Consider the following 19,486-nt stretch of genomic DNA (forward strand, 5'->3'; position numbering starts at 1 on the left):
TTCTCATGACCTTCACAAAAGCTGCGACATCAGCATTGTCAGGTGTAAGGAGTCACATTGGTACACCTGTCCAGCATTTCCACGAGTCTAAGTTCAAGAAACACGTTCTTGGGATAGAAATTGCTTTTGGGTTTCTCTACAGTTTTCCTCTTCCTTTTTCCCTTAATTATTATAAATGCTTGCATAATTACTGAGGGACGGCAAACATCTGGATCACAGGTGCCTGCCTCTGGAAACAAAGTAATAATTAAACATGGACGCAGCAGTGACCAATAATCAGAAAAATGAGGAATTAATTCATCACAGCTGCAGGAAACAGCGATGACTTGGAGTAAACATGCACATTTTTTACAGCTTCCTTCCATTCTGAGCTCAGTTCTGCAGCGAAGTTCATTACGTTTGTGATCATTCTGTAACGTTTTAGTTCCAAAGGTTAAATGTGATCCCGCGGTGATCGAGCAGGACGACTGGCTAAATCAACAGCTTTGGCCTCTTTATCTTCAGCTGTGGTGTGGAGCCGTTGAACATGGAATCGTTGTTCATTTTCACTGTTATGAGACGAAATGAGCTCAGGCAGAATCAAACCCTCTACTTTTGTCTCTTCCAGATCAACAGCACAGATGTCTGCTCGGATGGTAGGCTGAGCTTCACCACTAGAGGGGACAGTTCACCTGTTCAGCAAGCAGAAACCTTCCATCAGAGACCTGCGGAGTGATCTGATGTCATCAGAGGAAATCAAACCTCTTGTTCAGGGAGCAAGGCAACAGTTTGGTTCAGGAAGTGAAAAATAGTGAGTGAGGGAGCTGCACGGGTGTCACCATCGCCTGTATTCCTGCCTCACCAGTCACAGCAGCCCTCTGATAGGAATAAATGCCGGTTAATAGTAGACGGATGGATGATGGATGGTTGGAGGTAGTAGTTGGAGGTCAGACGGCTCCAAGGCGTCATTTTTTTTAGATTATCATGAGAAGAAAAGAAACCTGAACCCTCAGATGTGCACCCAGAAATATACCTTCATCTGTGGTTTTTGATTGTTTACATGTGTCCCACTCCATAGATAAGGAAATAGAGTTACACATCATTAGACCTGTGAATCATCCTCAACCAGCTCCCAATTTTCAAACTCCATGGACTCTAATGCACCTCATGAAATCACTCATTCAGCCACACGCGACTGACGACTGAGGTGAACAGAGGGAAAGGAAATTGTCGCACTCATCTTTTTTCCTTGTGTGTTTTGAGCAAAACCATAAACCGATCTGATCTGATCCGATTCCGATCCGATCCGTTCTGCTCTGATCTGATCCGATCCGATCCGTTCTGCTCTGATCTGATCCGATCCGATCCGAGCCGTTAGCAGAATGTGCCCCTTGCCTCTCACACGTGCTTATACACCGTCTAATGCCGTCAGTCATGTTTTCCTGATGAGGCTTATTAGCTTATAGCTGAGAAAAACAGCACAGCTCCTTTGTTGAAACGACCCGAGGGAGCTGGAACTGATGCACTTTAGCCCATTCTTCCTATCAGACTGTGCTGGACCCTGACTGACACTTATCTGAGCTTTATGGTTGTTGTGTGGCGCGATTTTGTGGCAGTAAACGCCACACTTGCCATCTCTCATGTGCACAATATTGTTGTGAATCACCGTATGCAACAGTGCAGCCTTAGCTCATTTGGAGCAGCACCATGTTTATTTCCAACGACGTTCCTGCTATTAGGCTTTATGTTTTCTAAATATAGTTTGTGCACTTTTAGAAGATCCACAGTCGTGCGTGCAGATGTAAATCCAGAGCATCAGCAGTGAGCTTGTTGCTTTGTTGACAACTGATTCTCACAGACCGTGTTTACCTGAACAGCAGATGTGCATCGATATGAATTCCATTTTCTGTTTTTCCATTTTCTGCTTTTCCAACGCTTCCCAACAACACTTGGCACGCCATCCATCAGAAACTCCCTGGGTGGATGCTACCCTAATTAAATTGCATCAGCACATGACCCAACTGGTCTCCCTACAGATCGAGTAGCTACTTGCCAGGTTTTATCCCTTCTTTCATGCCGAGCTGGGAAGAGGAGAGGAGTGGGTGGAGCCTGCCAGCCCCCGTGCCGTATACAACGCACGTGGCGTTAACGTATGTTGTAGTTCATGCTCATGTGCTGGAGCGCTCCGAGGCCGTGCACTTGAGCCACACAGCAGCCCGGCAGGAGCCAAGCAGACACAGAGCTTAATTGCTTCATGCAGTTCGGAAGTAATTCAGATGAGTGGATTTGACAGATACGTGCTACGAGTCTTCCTTGGAATACCAGGCATGACGTTCCTGATTGCATGCAGCATTCAGCAGCATCAAGGAGAGGGAGCAACGAGGCAGCGGCACGGATTTGCACAACCAACAATATTTCACAGTCCAAGCGAAAGTGCCTCTCTCACGTCTCTTAATTATGTATGTTTGGTGCTGGGACATTGTGGACTAGAGTCGTCTTGTTTTAGTACAATTATAAGTTGATTGAGGGTAAATTATTGGTTACTGCCCTTGTTATTGGTTGTAAACATGCACATTAAGTGTAATGTTTCACAGCTTTTAGGCCTCTCTGTTGTACCAGGCAAACTCAGAATCATTTTCCTCATATGTTGTTATGGTTCCGAGACATTTCTGGTTTTGATACACATCACATTTTATTGCTACTTTTTAATACTTGCAAATTATGCAGATTTATCCGGAAATGCTCAAACCATTATCTACAACATGCTTGGTTTCTATTGATTGACAACAGCAGGGCAACATTAGTAATTCAGCATGATTTAGTGAGGAAAGAGAAACATAAAGACGAACAGAAAAGGATCCAACAGCAAAAGAAACGTTGCAGCCGTGTATCGAAATGACCGTCCTCCCAGTTAGCGTCACACTCTTTGGATGGTCGCGGCCCCTAAATGGAAGAAAACTCATTTCCCAACAGAAACAAACCAGCGGTGAATCAAACAAGTGAGAAAAGAAGATAAAAACACTCCTCAGCCAGCAGGTAATTGCCCCACATTGGTGACACACCCATAGGAGGGTTGCATAACAGGCTTTGATCTGGTCAGGATCAAAGGTCAACGTCCCTCTGGAAGCCAGAACATTACCAACAGGCAGGCAGACAGGCAGACAGACAGGCAGGCAGGCAGGCAGGCAGACAGGCAGGCAGACAGGCAGACAGGCCGGCAGGCCGGCAGGCAGGCAGGCAGGCAGGCAGGCAGGCAGGCAGGCAGGCAGGCAGGCAGGCAGGCAGGCAGGACAGGCAGACAGGCAGGCAGGCAGGCAGGCAGGCAGGCAGACAGGCAGACAGGCAGGCAGGCAGGCAGGCAGACAGACAGGCAGGCAGACAGACAGGCAGGCAGGCAGACAGGCAGGCAGGCAGGCAGGCAGACAGACAGACAGACAGACAGGCAGACAGACAGACAGACAGACAGACAGGCAGGCAGGCAGGCAGGCAGGCAGACAGACAGGCAGGCAGACAGGCAGACAGACAGACAGACAGACAGACAGACAGACAGACAGACAGACAGACAGACAGACATGCAGGCAGACAGGCAGACAGACAGACAGACAGACAGACAGACAGGCCAGATGTCACGTGAGGAATGTCATTTACTTGACATTCTGCTTGTCCCCTCTACAAAGCTTTAGCATCTTCAGGTCTGGGACTCTCCTGTGGACATGGTTCCACCCTGGGGGTGCGTGATCAACCCAAGATGTTGTTGGATCTGTTCAGCAGGTCCTGCATAATCCTGCAGACAGAGCAGCTTCCAGCAATCAGCAGACGCTGGAACTGAAGCGACTGCAGGTAGAAGGAGAAAACCACACGATGTTGCCCCCAACCTGCTCCACCTGAGCTAAAATATGCAACAATGAGGTTAGGGTTAGCCTATATAGGGTTTAGCCTGGGTTACATAGTCTTTGGCCCAGGTTACATAGTCTTTGGCCTGGGTTACATTGTCTTTAGCCTGGGTTACATAGTCTTTGGCCTGGGTTACATAGTCTTAGCCTGGGTTACAGTCTTTAGCCTGGGTATATAGTTTTAGCCTGGGTTACATAGTCTTTGGCCGGGGGTTAATTAGTCTTTAGCCTGGGTTGACCTAGTCTTTAGCCTGGGTTACATAGTCTTCTTTTAGCCTGGGTTACATAGTCTTTACGCCTGGGTTACATAGACATAGGTCTTTGGCCTGGGTACATTGTCTTTGGCTGGGTTACATAGTCTTTGGCCTGGGTTACATAGTCTTTAGCCGGGGTTACATTGTCTTTAGCCAGGGTTACATAGTCTTTGCCCTGGGTTACATAGTCTTTAGCCTGGGTTACTAGTCTTTAGCCTGGGTATATAGTCTTAGCCTGGGTTAATAGTCTTGGCCTGGGTTACATAGTCTTAGCCTGGGTTACATAGTTTAGCCTGGGTTACATAGTCTTTGGCCTGGGTTACATAGTCTTTAGCCTGGGTTACATAGTCTTTAGCCTGGGTTTACATAGTCTTTGGCCTGGGTTACATAGTCTTTTGGCCTGGGTTACATTGTCTTTTAGCCGGGTACATAGTCTTTGGCCTGGGTTACAATAGTCTTTAGCCTGGTTACATAGTCTTAGCCTGGGTAATAGTCTTTGGCCTGGGTTACATTGTCTTTAGCCTGGGTACATAGTCTTTGGCCTGGGTTACATAGTCTTTAGCCTGGGTTACATAGTCTTTGGCCTGGGTTACATAGTCTTTAGCCTGGGTTACATTGTCTTTTAGCCTGGGTTACATAGTTCTTTGGCCTGGGTTACATAGTCTTTAGCCTGGGTTACATTGTCTTTAGCCTGGGTTACATAGTCTTTAGCCTGGTTACATAGTCTTTGGCCCGGGTTTACATTGTCTTTTAGCCTGGGTTACATAGTCTTTAGCCTGGGTTACATAGTCTTTAGCCTGGGTTACATAGTCTTTAGCCTGGGTTACATAGTCTTTGGCCTGGGTTACATTGTCTTTAGCCTGGGTTACATAGTCTTTAGCCTGGGTTACATTGTCTTTAGCCTGGGTTACATTGTCTTTAGCCTGGGTTACATAGTCTTTGGCCTGGGTTACATAGTCTTTAGCCTGGGGTTACATTGTCTTTAGCCTGGGTTACATAGTCTTTGGCCTGGGTACATAGTCTTTAGCCTGGTTTTACATTAGTCTTTAGCCTGGGTACCTAGTCTTGTAGTCATAGTCTGAACCTGGAAATGACTCACATGGTCCAAAGGTCTTGTAGCTGGTGTAAATGCTCTTTGTTTGCCTGAGCTGTTTCAGTGGGAGCAGCGATGTCCTCAGAGCCTCAGAACAGTGAGTAGTTGCTTCTTTCGGACTGTAGGAATAACGGAATGAAGCAGTGGAGACTAAGCTTTTAAAAATATTGCTGTATAAGAACCGGAAACAGAAGGAATGTTTGTTGTTCATTCAGTGGTCAGGAAACATTCTTATACTTATATATTCTATATATTATTACTAACGTTGGTATTGTCAGTTGTTAAAGTAGGAGAAACTGTCAACATGGACAAAATATGGGATTTGTGCAAGAGGGTAATAAATAAAGGACATAAAAGCGATATTCTCAGATCTTTTTGGCCTATATTCTTGGTTTGTTTAAAGAAACTGGTATCTGTAATGACCTGCACTCTGCTAATCTCACTAGCTTCATTCAGATTGACGCGCTCATTAATGTGGAGATACCAGGGAATAACTGTTGAAGTGGTTCTTGATAAGAGATAAGCCACTAATAATCGAGCCTGACGCGTCTCCACCACAGAAGCAGCAGGACAGTTACAAATAATTTAAAAGATTGTCTGCCACTTCCTTACTTCTCACATGTCCAAGGTCCAAGGCCATACATGTTCGGAGACCACATGTGCCAACTTGTGTAGCGAAGTGGGGACAAAATCTTCCCTTTGTGTTCAGTCCCCAGCTGGCAACGATGCCCACAGGGCAGCGGACTGGAGAGCCTGGCGGGCCCCTGCTGAGTTCTGTGGAGGAGACCCCTGATCCCATCCCCACCACTATCAAAGGAACGATTCCAACGTGGATCAAAAGGAGCTTCCTGAGAAATGGGCCGGGAAGTTTGAATTTGGCGAAGAGAGGTGCAGTATTTAAAAATGCATCACACATTAAAAGTCAAAGAAAAACAAACTGCAAATGTGAGCCAGGATGACAAAAGTGTCCGGAGGGGAAGGAAAGTTCTGAAGACAATTCTCCCATTTATGTGGGACTTTCTCTGGCTGCTCGGTTTCCTCCCACAGACCAAAAAACACACATCTGCTGATTGTAGTTCTGGATGTGCGTTCGTGTGCTTAACAAGCCCAGAAAAACAGAGGCGTGGAATTAATATCCAATCTAAACCGGTCCAGGGTCAGATCAGGGGGGCGATAAAAACCCATGTGGTGAACGTTTAGTGCAGCACAAAGAGGAAAAATTGACAGGAAAAACCTGGAGATGCTGTGGGAAGGCGAGTAAACAAAGAGAGGATGTGAAAATCGGAGCAAGACGCAACAATAAAAACATCCAAAAACAGACAAAGTAAACACAGGAGAAACTAAGGAGCAGTTACGGTTTCAGTCTGGACGGTGATAAAGTCTGTTGTTGGAACACGATGAGCCGTCGGACGTCCAACGAGACCAACGCCGTTGTCCTGAAAACAGGCAAATCTCAGCGCAGAGAGCAGCTTATTAACAATCACACGTCCCAACAGGGAGCGGCGGCAGCTTTGGACAACGTCCCCCTGCTCATGTAGCAAAGCATAACAATGATCTGTCTGTCCTGTGGACCTCTGACTCTTCCTTCCAGCTACACCCACTGGTTCGATGGCATGGCTTTGATGCATCGGTTCCACATCCAGGAGGGAAACGTCACCTACAGCAGCCGATTCCTCCGGAGCGACTCCTACGTCAGCAACTCGGAAAAGAACCGGATCGTGGTGTCAGAGTTTGGGACGTTAGCCATGCCTGATCCCTGCAAGAACATCTTTGCACGCTTCTTTTCACGCTTTCAGGTTCCCAGTGAGTTTGTCTTCGCCCCCCCCCCCCCACAGCATAATATTGTGCCAGCAGTGCCAAATGCATTATTAAACTATTCAATTCGTCTGTGCACGTAACTTTAAAGGCGGTTGTGCCAGATTACTGGAGGCAAAGTCAAAGAAATAGTGAAAAAACCTTTCTTTGCTTCCCCTTTCCTGCCCTTGCTTTTGTGCCTACTGAGGGTCGGTGTCTCGTCATAGTGCGTATTTACCGTCCCCGGAACCCGCGTCAGTATTGTTGGGCCTCTTTTCCTATTTCCTCTGCTCCTGTGATCAATCTGCATCATGACGTGAAGCTTCCGAGGAACGGAGCGATGCGTCCAGCAGACCGGTTTAACACCACCCTGTCTCTCCAGAGGCCACCGATAACGCCAACGTCAACTTCGTCAAGTACAAAGGAGACTATTACGTCAGCACAGAAACCAATTTCATGAGACGAGTCGACCCTCGAAGTCTGGAGACCAAAGAGAAGGTAAGAAGGTGCAGTGAATCTGACTGGTGGGGATGATGAGGACTCAGTGATGATGAAGATGATGTCTCACCCTGTGTAAGGTGGATTGGAGTCAATACATCGCTGTCAACTCTGCTACCGCCCACCCCCACTACGGCCGCGACGGATCAACATACAACATGGGCAACTCCTACGGCCGAAGTGGTAAAGTCCTCCTCCACCCTCAGCAGCTCAGCAGCCCGGGGGGAGGGGGGGGGGGGGCAACACTGAAAGGGCCACGTCATGTGACCACAAATCCACACAAGTCCCCATTAGACGGCGGTGCTGTGAGCGAAGGCGAGGCGGCGCCGCTACCGAGCACCGACTGACTGCTGATTCCTGACGCAGGCTTTTTTTACCACATCCTCCGCGTGCCCCCACGTGACGAGCCGGCCGATGCCACGGCGGACTCCCCCGACCTGAGTGGGGCCAGAATCGTCTGCTCCATCCGGGCACCTGAGTCCAGGAAACCGTCCTATTATCACAGCTTCGGTGAGATCCGCCTACACACGCTCAACGTGCACGCTCAGCGTGCGCAGAAGCGCTTAATGAGATGTTGTTTTTCCACACGGTGGGTCCGGCTCCCCGGGGACGATGTCAGCGGGAACATGTTTTTATTCATTCATTTTGATTCTGTTGTTGCTCAGCGTGTCCGTGTCACTCACTTCTTTTCATCATCTCCGCATTTAAATGTGCTTTTTTTCTCTTACAGACTGAAACAAGATCATTTTTCTGGTCCACAGACAAAAATAATGTGGTCGGCTTTTTTTCTAGCTGGCATTTCTCCTGCGTCAGACACTTGTGCAGTTACGAAACGAGAGTGCACGTGGATGAGGTTCATTTAAGTTAAACAGCTGAACTAAACTTTAGAAGTTGCTCCATTCGAGGTTTGTGTTGCACCAGCTAGCTTTATTGAATCTCCCCCACCCCCCCCCCCCCAGACAGGCTGGCACCACAAACTCACATTACATAACAACTTGCACACTTTCTTCTGTCGGTGAGATCACAGCAGACGTGTTTTAACTCTTGGAACATACAGTTAGGGTCAGGGTCAGGGTCAGGGTCAGGGTTAGGGTCAGGGTTAGGGTCAGGGTCAGGGTCAGGGTTAGGGTCAGGGTTAGGGTTAGGGTCAGGGTCAGGGTCAGGGTTAAGGTCAGGGTCAGGGTCAGGGTCAGGGTCAGGGTTAGGGTTAGGGTCAGGGTCAGGGTTAGGGTTAGGGTCAGGGTCAGGGTCAGGGTTAGGGTCAGGGTCAGGGTTAGGGTTAGAGCCCCCCAGGCCCTCGCAGAGGGTCAGGGTCAGGGTCAGGGTTAGGGTTAGGGTCAGGGTCAGGGTCAGGGTTAGGGTTAGGGTTAGGGTCAGGGTCAGGGTCAGGGTCAGGGTTAGGGTCAGGGTTAGGGTCAGGGTCAGGGTTGGGGTTAGAGCCCCCCGGGCCCTCCCAGAGGTCCCTTTCACCTTACACTCAGACGGTCCTCGGCCCCCCCGACAGGCCAATGGCCTTTGCAGGTTATTCAAGCGTCATGAAAATTGTGGTATTTAAGCAATGCAACACAAAACCAAATGAGTTACACGCACATAATCAGGAGAACATTAATGAGTTATAATTTGCCCCGACTGTATCTCTATTAGCTAATGTCTACCACAGCGCGGAGCCCAGCGAATATTTGCTTTAATGTGCTGATATTAAATGTTTAAGGTCAGTTTCGATATGAAACAGAGCGCACCAAAATGGATTTAGGCTATTTAGTCGAATACTCTGGTCTGTGGTTTACAGTCCTGCTAAGCTTGATTCCACATGATGAGTGATAAAAGCTTTGTGGTTTCTCGTGCTAATTAGCGTTCTCCCTCTCCAGCTATGTCAGAGAACTACGTTGTGTTTATCGAGCAGCCGATCAAGATGGACCTGCTGAAGTTCATGTTGTACAAAATCCAGGGGAAAAGTTTTCACAGAATCATGTCCTGGCAGCCTCAGTATGGGACCGTCTTCCACCTGGTCAACAGACACACAGGCGAGGTGGGTCCAGCCCGTTTACCGGTACTGTCCAGGGAACATCCTGTATGTGAGCGCACAGACGCTAAAATTAAAGCTAATCTCCAACTCAGCGCGTCTCTTCCTGATTTGTTTCTATGAGGTCTCGCTCCAGCAGGAGTTTCCCAGCTCATTACCCAGAATCCCCATTAAGCATTTCCTTACTAAGTTAAGGTGCAACAAAATAAGAGCCCCCCCCAGAAACCCTGACCCGCCTCATTTTACCCCAGGAGAGTGACGTGAAGTACAGGGCAGCGGCCATGTTCACGCTGCATCAGATCAACGCCTTTGAAGAGAACGGCTTCCTGGTCATGGACATGTGCTGCGGCGACAACGGCGAGATCATCGGAGACTTCACGCTGGAGAACCTGCGCAGAGGGTCGGGAGACATAGACAAGGTGGAAATCCGCAGAAGCAGCTAATAACAAATGAATTCATCCAATTCAACTATCATTATTCCTTTGACCCCATTTGATGTAAAGGCAAATAGCAATTATTCTGCTTGCTCATCTAATTCTACTAAAATTTATTTGATTTCTAATGTGTGAATAAACATCTGATTTCCTTGTTGAAAGATGAACTTTAACAGGATGCAAACGGTCCTCGTACTTGTCACAAGAGGTTCACGTGTATTTCTGGCAGACAGAAGCAGATGTGTTCTAGACTCGATGGAGACGAGGCTGCGGTGGTCACGACCTCTGCTGCTCAGTGTCCTTCCTCCCGAACATCAGTAGGAAAATGTGTTTTCCTCCTGCCAGCGGATGCCTGCACATCTATTTTCACCATTTGTTCCGTTACGGTAGCTTTTAAACGTTTGTAGTTTGTGTGTTGTGGTGGAACAGCTGAGAGAACAGCACCGGTCCTTCTCAGCACCTCCACTCAGACCTTCTGGAAGGTCCTTTTTGCCATCTTCTCAGCTGCTGATTTCCTGTGAAACACCAGTTTCTGTCCAAACGTTCTCATCGTGAATTCTTTCGGCAGTTTTACAACTCGCTGTGCAGAAACCTGCCGAGAAGATACGTCCTACCTTTGAACGTGGACAGACAAGCCCCCCTGGATGAGAACCTCGTCACTCTGCATCATTGCAAAGCCACAGCAAAGATGATAAAACCAGGAGAGGTAGGACTCTTTCTTCACCATCGGTTTTGTAATTATTTCTTAAATCTACGTTTTTGGAATCAGGGAAAGAATCCAGACATGAAGAATAATGAGAGATGCAGCCGGTCCAGTCTCACACACTTGTTGTGCAGCTGGTGACACGTGAAGCTTCTTCCTCAGTGAACTCATGACGTGCAGCAGCCAAACCGGCTGAGACCAACACACACCCACTGTGTCACATTTGCGTGTGTGTTGAAGAAAGGCTGAGCAAAGCTCAAGGAAAGACGGTGTTTTAGTTGTCATGCCTACAAGAGTTATAAAAGCTGAAGAAAGAGAGGTCGCGACGTCAGAAAACGGGGATTTGAAACGGTCGGATCACAAGCGAACATTCAAAAGTTGCAACAAATGAGAAAAAGCCCACTGATGTCCCACAACAGGTTTACATGACTCATGAGGAGCTCCATGATGCTGAGCTGCTGCAATATGGCGGCCTCGAGTTCCCTCAGATCAACTACGAGGAGTACAACGGCAGACCGTACCGCTTCTTCTACTCCTGTGGCTTTGGACACGTGTTTGCTGACTCCTTGCTGAAGATGGACGTCCACACCAAGGAGCTTAAGGTGACCTTGGCCACAGGAGGGACCTCACTGTTAAATAACCAGTGACCTCACATCAAAAGTCGGCCCCTAGTTCAGTGATCAGTAACCCGGACTCTTTCCTGCTTAGGTGTGGCGCCATCCTGGCCTGTACCCCTCTGAACCGGTCTTTGTTGCATCGCCCAACGCTGCTGAGGAAGATGATGGAGTGGTCCTGTCAGTCATCGTCACGCCCAGAAAAGCAAGTATAACGCTGCCACAGCAGCCACAACTGAGTGACACTAGATGTTAGCTCGGCACTTTGGCTTTAAAAAATACACTGAAGAAACTAGAACTCAAGAAAATAGTGCACGTGTCTGTTTCTGTGTGCAGGAGAAAAGCACGTTCCTCCTGGTTCTGGATGCCAAGACCTTCACCGAACTGGGCAGAGCGGAGGTCCCTGTCGATATCCCCTGTGGGACGCATGGCGTCTTTAGCAACACGTGCTAAAAGACGACGTTCGCAGTCAAGTGTTAAAGTGGAAACTCAAGTTCACCCAAGAGGAGAATCTCACTACACAGGTGGCTGTGGAAGACGAAACCCCCTGAAGCTGTAAAATAAAGAACAAAGGAAATCAAAGCTGACAACCTACTGCAGAGTCGAGCTTTCTTCTCCCTCACGTCCTCCTCAGTCCCAAAGATCTCCAGCGTGGCATCAGCACAACCATCACATTTGCCCTCTGCTCAAAGGCATTTGTGTGATCTGTAATCAGGAACCTTCCACCAAGCCCACACATGTGGGGAAACTTAAAGGTAATCCAGGCATTAAAATCCAGATCCATTTGCCCTTTTTGGCTGCGAGCTGCAGTGTTGTCGTGCCATCGCGCGCTGGAAACGTATACTCCCAGCGAGCACGCAGCAGCACTTAGGATACACAAAAATGCATCAGAGGAAATTCAATTTCTGTCAAAGTAATGTGATAGAAATGGACATTGTCTGAAATGCCTGCGAAACAAATGGATCCAACTGGTCGATAGCCTCCAGAGAGTCTAGGAGAGGTCACTTCAGATGGAGCGTTGTTAATACCGGGAAAAACCAGCCAAAACAACGTTTCTGTGCACATAAACACTGGACCCGGGCACAAGGGGACCAGTTTTCCTGTAATCCGCAGCAAGAACGCGGAGCTGGGAGGAAGCCTAGCCCTCGCCACCTTCTTCACCGTGGTCTCCATCAGCGTCACGCTCCCGTAGGCACTGACTGGATCAGACGGCGCTCCGGACTGGTGAAGGATAGATGTGCGTTCAAGAGTCACAGCTCCAATAGCCGAGCCACAACTGCTCGTTTACTGACCGCTGACGTCTATGGAGATGGAGCGGCGTCGCCCACAGCTGCTGCTCTCTGATTAGAAACCGTGGCCACCACGGCTACAGTATCCAGCAGCAGCTCCTTGGCTTATTTCCTGGAATATTGCTAGTTGGACCTTGTTTCCAGGGTCTCCGCTCAGCTCAGCCTGTGTTGAACAGCTCTCACAAGACACCTTAATTAACCCATAATTCCTAATCTAATCGGTCGAGCTTAACCTCTCTACTCGTACGTGTTTCCACTCGGTACCAAACCTGAAACCAGAGATACGGCGACCTTTGACCTCAGTTTTTAGGCTGCAGAGCAAGCAGAGCCTTATCATCGCTGCCAAACACACTTTAACGATCGGACACCAACAGCAAAACAATTAATGGTTTTTCAGTGTGTTGATCCAGATAATCAAGAATTTAGTGGCCAAGGAAACGCAAAAATATCACCTTCCAGATAACGACTCCAGACCTTCAGACCTTCAGACCTTCAGACCTTCAGAGTTTTAGACCTTCAGAGCTTCAGACCTTCAGAGCTTCAGAGTTTCAGACCTTCAGAGTTTCAGAGTTTCAGACCTTCAGACCTTCAGACCTTCAGACCTTCAGAGTTTCAAAGCTTCAGACCTTCAGAGTTTCAGAGCTTCAGACCTTCAGAGTTTCATACCTTCAGAGCTTCAGACCTTCAGAGTTTCAGAGCTTCAGACCTTCAGAGTTTCATACCTTCACACTTCAGAGTTTCAGACCTTCAGAGTTTCAGACCTTCAGACCTTCAGAGCTTCAGACCTTCAGAGTTTCAGACCTTCAGACCTTCAGAGCTTCAGAGCTTCAGACCTTCAGACCTTCAGACCTTCAGACCTTCAGAGCTGGTGGTTCAATGGTTGGTTTCAGTCCAACTGGACGTCGCAGCTCTGTTTCTGTAAACATGCAGCTGTGGAGGTGAATTTTGGTGTTTATTCTTTTGTTGCTCTGTAATTGTCAGACAGTCTTTCCATCATGGACGGAGACAAACGCAGCAGAGGGGGCAGCAAGAGTCGCCCCCACCATGGAGCAAATGGCTGGATTAGGAACCCCCACAGGTTTAACCACAGTTACCGATCATGCCGATTCAGCGGTTTGGCTACCTGTGGTCAGCTTAACTCAGTACATCGGATCGCTGCTGTTTGTGCTGCAGAAACACAAACGCTGAAATTTCTGGTCTCGCCGGAGAATTGACACAAACATAAGAGCAGAAGAAGAGAAAACCGACTTGTTTTCTCATCGCCGCTGGTTCTCGTGCCTTTAAAAACTGCAGAGCAGGTTGTGTGAGTGGGTGAAGCAGCTGCAGCACAGATGCAGCCAGGACGGGGGGGTCCGATGATGACGGAGGCGTCCAGCTCTGCGGGGACACGAGCACGGCCGGACCGGCGCTGGAGAACAAGAACCAGTCCTGACCCGATTCTGGGCGGTCAAACATCGCTGCCGAGCCGTCTGTCACTGTCAGAGACTAAATGGAGACATTGTTTCCAAGGTTTGTAAAGATTTATGACATTCCAGCCACTGTTTAAGCCATGATGCACGACAAAGTCATTCTGTTTAATGGGGCCGCTTTCTTCTGCGGGTTGTGGGCTTATTTCCTGTGAGCACATGTATAAAATGATCCATTGTGCGATTCCATCTAAATAAATCTTTCTGGAGGAGGAAACACAGATGTCAATGTTAAGCATTTGACTCGTGAATGGATGAAAAAATGAAGGCATGAATGGTGGCATTTTGATCAGCGACCTTTGAACTCTGTCCTCGAGTGAAAAGTTCTGATGCTGCCCAGGAAGGAGCCGACGTGGTGGTGAATAAAAGGTTCTGTGGAGGACCAAATATTCCTGAACCAACTAAAAACACTTACCAACCACTTGATCGTCCCAGTTGTGACTTCTTCTGTCTCAGAGTCGCAGATTCCAAAATAATGAATTTACTCACAACTCAGAGGAACTTGCTACAAAACACGTTCTTAAACGCTTCCCAAAGGTTTGTCAGCATGTACCAATAATATACAATATAACAAAAATACAATTAATAGGATTTAAATCGATGATTACAAGAGAATGTGTTTTTTCATATTGCGTATTTTAATTATCTATTTTTCTGATTGGTGTTTCCGGCGCGCGGTGCGAACCACCGCCCCCTGCTGGTCGATTTGCGCACACCTCTTTATAAAGTGTTGCGATGCCTCCGCGCACATGCAGTCCGTGCGTCCTGGAGCCCTCCACAGGAGCGCGCAGCTGCCTTTGCTGGAGGAAGGAGCGCAACGTTCTGTGGCACCTTTGGCGCTTCTTCTCCGCCCTCAGATCTTTTGACTCTGCCGAGTTTTTTCGGAGGGTTTGAGGAATCCACTGGATCCCAGCAGCAGTGCGAGAGACAGTCTGAGCCTCTAGAATGCGGAGAGACCAAGTCTCACTAGTTTGTCGGTGTACGCGCAGCGCTGACGGACCGCAGGACGCAGATTTATGGATTCGCTGATCGACTGATTGATTCATTTCCCTCAATATCAGAGGAGTTCATGGGTCCCGGATCCGGTCCGGTGTCAGACAAACCTCGGATCGGGATTGTTGGAACTCGGGGATTTTAGAGGAGACTCTTTTTTACAGCTCAGCCTGGGTTTGGGTCACCGAGGAGAATTAACCTTTCGCGAGGTGGAGGTATTGGATTTTTTCTTTGATTTTTTCTGGACCCGAACTGAGCTCTGCTGAGTCCAACATGAAGTCCGTCGCTGTGTGGATGTGCGTTCACACGTTTCTCCTGCTCATATGTGAGATGCGACTCATGTAAATGTGCTGCATTTGTAGGTAATTGGGCTCTGAAATAGTCGTTTTCAACCCCTGTGACGGGTTCTGTGACCGTCGTCGGTCTCCTGTCGTCATCAGAGGGCACAGGGTTCGAATCTTTAGCATCCCGACGCTTCAGCCCAATAAAACATCTTTAACTGTCTCACGTAGCTGCGGACAACTTGATACGTGCGTGATTCACGCACATTTGAACCACTGAGCAAACAGCTTCCACAGCAGAAGTGCAGAACTTTTAGCTTTTATTCAGCACATCAAAAATTAAATCAACTAAACTGTGTAGAGATGTAAATCACGACTCACTCAAAAATCCACTATCAATCATCTTCATCATCGTTGTTGATGAAGGTGACGTCCAAAAGAGTAGCAGTATAAGTGTTTACAGAAGATGTTAAATTCAAAAGGAATCGTGTCGATACATTTGTAGAAAACCTAAAACATCAAATTATTTTGCTCTGAAATCGTGAAGCGTCAGCTCACGTTCAGTTCCGGTCACCACCACTAGGAGGCTCTCTTGTCATTTAATCAGAACTGTTTGTAGTCGTAGGACTTGTTAAACTACCGTTTAAAACTCCTGTAAACGTAATTTCTGGATACCCGGATGTGAATTTACCCCAGTCTGAGGCCTTTAAGTGGTAATAACGCAAGATGATAATTACGTAATGGCTGGTGCCATCAGTGTAGCAGCAAAGTGAAGGAGTTTCTGAATGAGCAGCGTGACTGCAGGCACTTAAGGAGGTACGATGTGTAAGAATTTGCAAACCATGGAGAATGTACTGTAAATGTCTCCCCATTAGATTCCTTAACATGTAAAAGCATGTCGGTGCAATCAGACCTGTTCATGCAACCGTAACCTGTAGCATGGAAAGAAGAGACGCCACCTGTAAACCTGATCTGTGATGCTCGACTGTCACTCTCGTCACCTTCACGTTTGTCTCCTGTCCCCCCCCAGATGAGGGGGACGTTTCCAGGGTGGGTCCCTCACCTCTGTCTGTGTCTTTGGTCCGCCATTCTCCTGGAGCTCCTCACAGTTCTGGGCCTGGAGCTCACTCCGAATGGGTGGACTGCATCCAGGCAAGTGAGATGTGCAACCAGAACCCCAACTGCAGCTCTCGTTACCGGGTCATGCGCCAGTGTCTGGTCGGCAAGGAGAAAGACGCCATGCTAGACAACAACAGGGAGTGCCAGGCGGCTTTGGAAGTGCTTCTGGGTAGTCCTCTTTATGACTGCCGCTGCAAGAGGGGCATGAAAAAGGAGCTGCAATGTCTGCAGAACTACTGGACCATTCACATGGGACTTGGCGACGGTAAGAAGCAGACGAAATGATAATTTCCTGTCACAAATTTACAGCACAGGTCGCTGCGAAGCGTCTGCTGGGACTTAAACTACACTTTTTCCAACACATCCTGTGCACCAAAAGCCCCAAATGCTAAGCTAAGCTTTTGATCTGAAATATTCATTAGCAGTAAATCCCTGTTCTGTGCTGTGATTTCATATCTATGAGTCACTTCCAAGCAAATCTCTCTCCAACCTAAAAGCCGCGGCTCTTCTCGAACACTAATGATTTCAACCACACCCAGTGCGGTTGCTGGAGTCCCTGATGCCCTCTTACGATGCTACCAGAAGCCCCTGATGAAAAATATATGCTTTCTTACTTTCCTCACCCTCTTGAAAGTAATGGACCAATAATGGGATTACATTACACGGGCCTGTTATGGGGGACTTATTGGTTTTTACCTAAAGTGTTCCGTATTAACATGTAATTGGGTTGGAGTCCTACAGCTCCGTGGCCCTTGTGTGACCACTCACTCCACACATAAAACTGCACTCTGGATGGAACATTGGAAGACTCTGGATTTTACGTGGTGATGTATTTAGAGGGGAATAATGCGTGCCGAGTCCTCGTTGTCCATCCCTCAGGGTCAGGGCCTACAAGTGTTTCACGCCAACACAAGTCTGCCGGAGTCAGAAGCAGAAAGCTGCACCCTGGGGATGGTTTGAGGGGCTGGTGCCATCCCTCCACGCTTGTAAACATGACCCAAGTGTCATTCCGTAGCGAGCGTCACGCCACGTGGGGGGCGTGAGACAGTCAGTGGCTGCACACGCCGTTCTGACAGAAACGTTAGAAAGTCGCTGAGCTTTGCACGCGTGTGTTGTGATGCATGAAGTGATTCACCAGGCTCCCGTCTCACCGCACCAGCGGCACGTTACCAGGGGACATGTGATGTCACGCACGCTCTGCTGCAGTTTTCTAAAAACTGATCTTCTCTTTCCCCCAAATGCTGCATCAGTCGTGTTCGAGTGCGTCGGGCGGCTCAGCGTCGGTTCGGTGGGTTCGGGTTGGGTGCAGCTTTAATCGGCATGTTAGGTCTCTAAGTGAGAACACACACGTGCAACATGCCAGCTGAACTTCTGGACGACACAGGGAGGGTTTGTCCCGGGCAGAGCCAGATAACGGGTCACGTTAAGTAAAATAATGTGGGGGAAGAATGAAGCTGAAAGTCTAAGAAAGAAAAATTAAAGATGTGAACCAAGCAGGCAGAAGGAGTCGGAGACTCCTGCTGTTTTAACTAGCTTGTTACTTGATCTGAACTCTAATGTACCGTAGCTAAAGGCCAAAAATATCTATCCACTCTGCAGCCTCAGGCTAAAACAAAGTGGGGAAAACCAGACAAAAGTCCGGCTCCGTCGGTATGTTTCCCGTGAACATGACCCGCGTTGATCACGGCCAGAAAGTTGCTCCACGAGCTCCAGGGCCAAACCATCGTCGGGAACGCCGACACCTCCCAAAGATGGAGGACTGAAGCGATACCCTGCTCCCTCACCGGCACCACGAGCCTGAGCTCCTTAAACACACAGGCACTCATCTAAGATTTCAAGCTAGTTTCAGCAAGTTTGTGTTAGTTGCAATTATTTAAAACTGGATCTTTTTTAAGTCATGACTAAAAATCCAAAGTTCTTTCCATCTGGTGACAGAGTCCAATCTCAAAAAACAGAATTGTTTTTTGATCAGATGTCTAATATACCTTCATGTTTGTGCCTGTGTGTGTGTGTGTGTGTGTGTGTGAGACTGCACTTTCTGAGCCTCCAGCAGGTGCTCAGGCAACATCTTCGCAGTATTTTGAATGTTCTAGACATCGTGAGATGAATGGGAATGTGAGTAACGAGCTCCAGATGTGAATGGGTTTCCCTCCAGCTCGTCACCGTGGCAGCTACAGGTCCACAGGCCTGGAGGTCTTCAGCCACATTCGAGTCCCAGTGTCGCTAATGATGAAATGTTAATCGGGTTTTGTAACGTAAAATGGCAGCTGCGTTCAACGCATCAATACAGCTGCCGTTAATGGCGAACGCTGCTTTCTGCTCGGAATCAGCCGCTTGCTTTGATGAGGCCGACCTGCTTGAATCCATAAAAGAACTAATTACTAAGAAAGAAACAATGGCTGCCACACAGGGATATTATACGGCCTCGCTCCGTTCGGCCCCAGGCCTCGTGTGGATTTAGACCTCAGCTTTGCAGCCAACTTGATAATATATTTTAGCATTCAATTATTCATATGCAAATAAAAGCCAGTGTTGAAGGGAGGTGTGATTATTGTACAGACTCAGATCTTTAAGCAAAACTATTTAATGTTTTAACTCCGATAATTCAACAAATGATGGATGATGATGGTTGTGGGATCATGTGGGACATCAGTTAAAGCTCCACATGCAGCTAAAACCCAAACTAAACATCCACAGGAGACATGTTGACGTTTCTGAATCAAGAATATAGTTGGCAGTATGTTAGCAATAGCATGTTGTTCCCAGGAATGAAGAAAGAAGCCCCATAAAAATGCTTCCCCGGTCACGGCAGCGTTGGTCGTCTGTAGCGTCAGAAATGTTCACGTTGTCTGACCAACTCAGAAATAAAATGACCGTTCTTCTGCACGCAGAATGTTGCCACATCATGAAAGCTTAAATCAAACGAAGTGGACAGAAGGTGGGAGAGGCTGAAAAAAATGCAATGAAGGAAAGAAGTGAGTGGAAGAAACGGAGTCAGGCGGAGAACCCAGAGGAGGAGCGGGGGGGGCAGTATTCCTTGGTGAAACCATCAT

General features: G+C 48.0%; 1 protein-coding gene and 1 pseudogene across 1 annotated transcript; both read left to right on the forward strand.

Moving 5' to 3' along the window:
• The first annotated feature begins 5,294 nt into the window (after nucleotides 1–5,294).
• LOC101076380 (beta,beta-carotene 9',10'-oxygenase-like) lies at nucleotides 5,295–11,879 on the forward strand (annotated as a pseudogene).
• Nucleotides 11,880–14,788: 2,909 nt separating this feature from the next.
• On the forward strand, nucleotides 14,789–16,733 carry LOC115248773 (GDNF family receptor alpha-2-like). Its single transcript, XM_029832567.1, has 2 exons — nucleotides 14,789–15,358; nucleotides 16,345–16,733. The coding sequence occupies exons 1-2, from the start codon at nucleotides 15,307–15,309 to the stop codon at nucleotides 16,716–16,718; spliced, it is 426 nt and encodes a 141-aa protein (XP_029688427.1). The 5' UTR covers nucleotides 14,789–15,306; the 3' UTR covers nucleotides 16,719–16,733.
• Nucleotides 16,734–19,486: the final 2,753 nt, after the last annotated feature.

This window comes from Takifugu rubripes, unplaced genomic scaffold (assembly GCF_901000725.2).
Source record: "Takifugu rubripes unplaced genomic scaffold, fTakRub1.2, whole genome shotgun sequence".
NCBI lineage: Eukaryota > Metazoa > Chordata > Actinopteri > Tetraodontiformes > Tetraodontidae > Takifugu > Takifugu rubripes.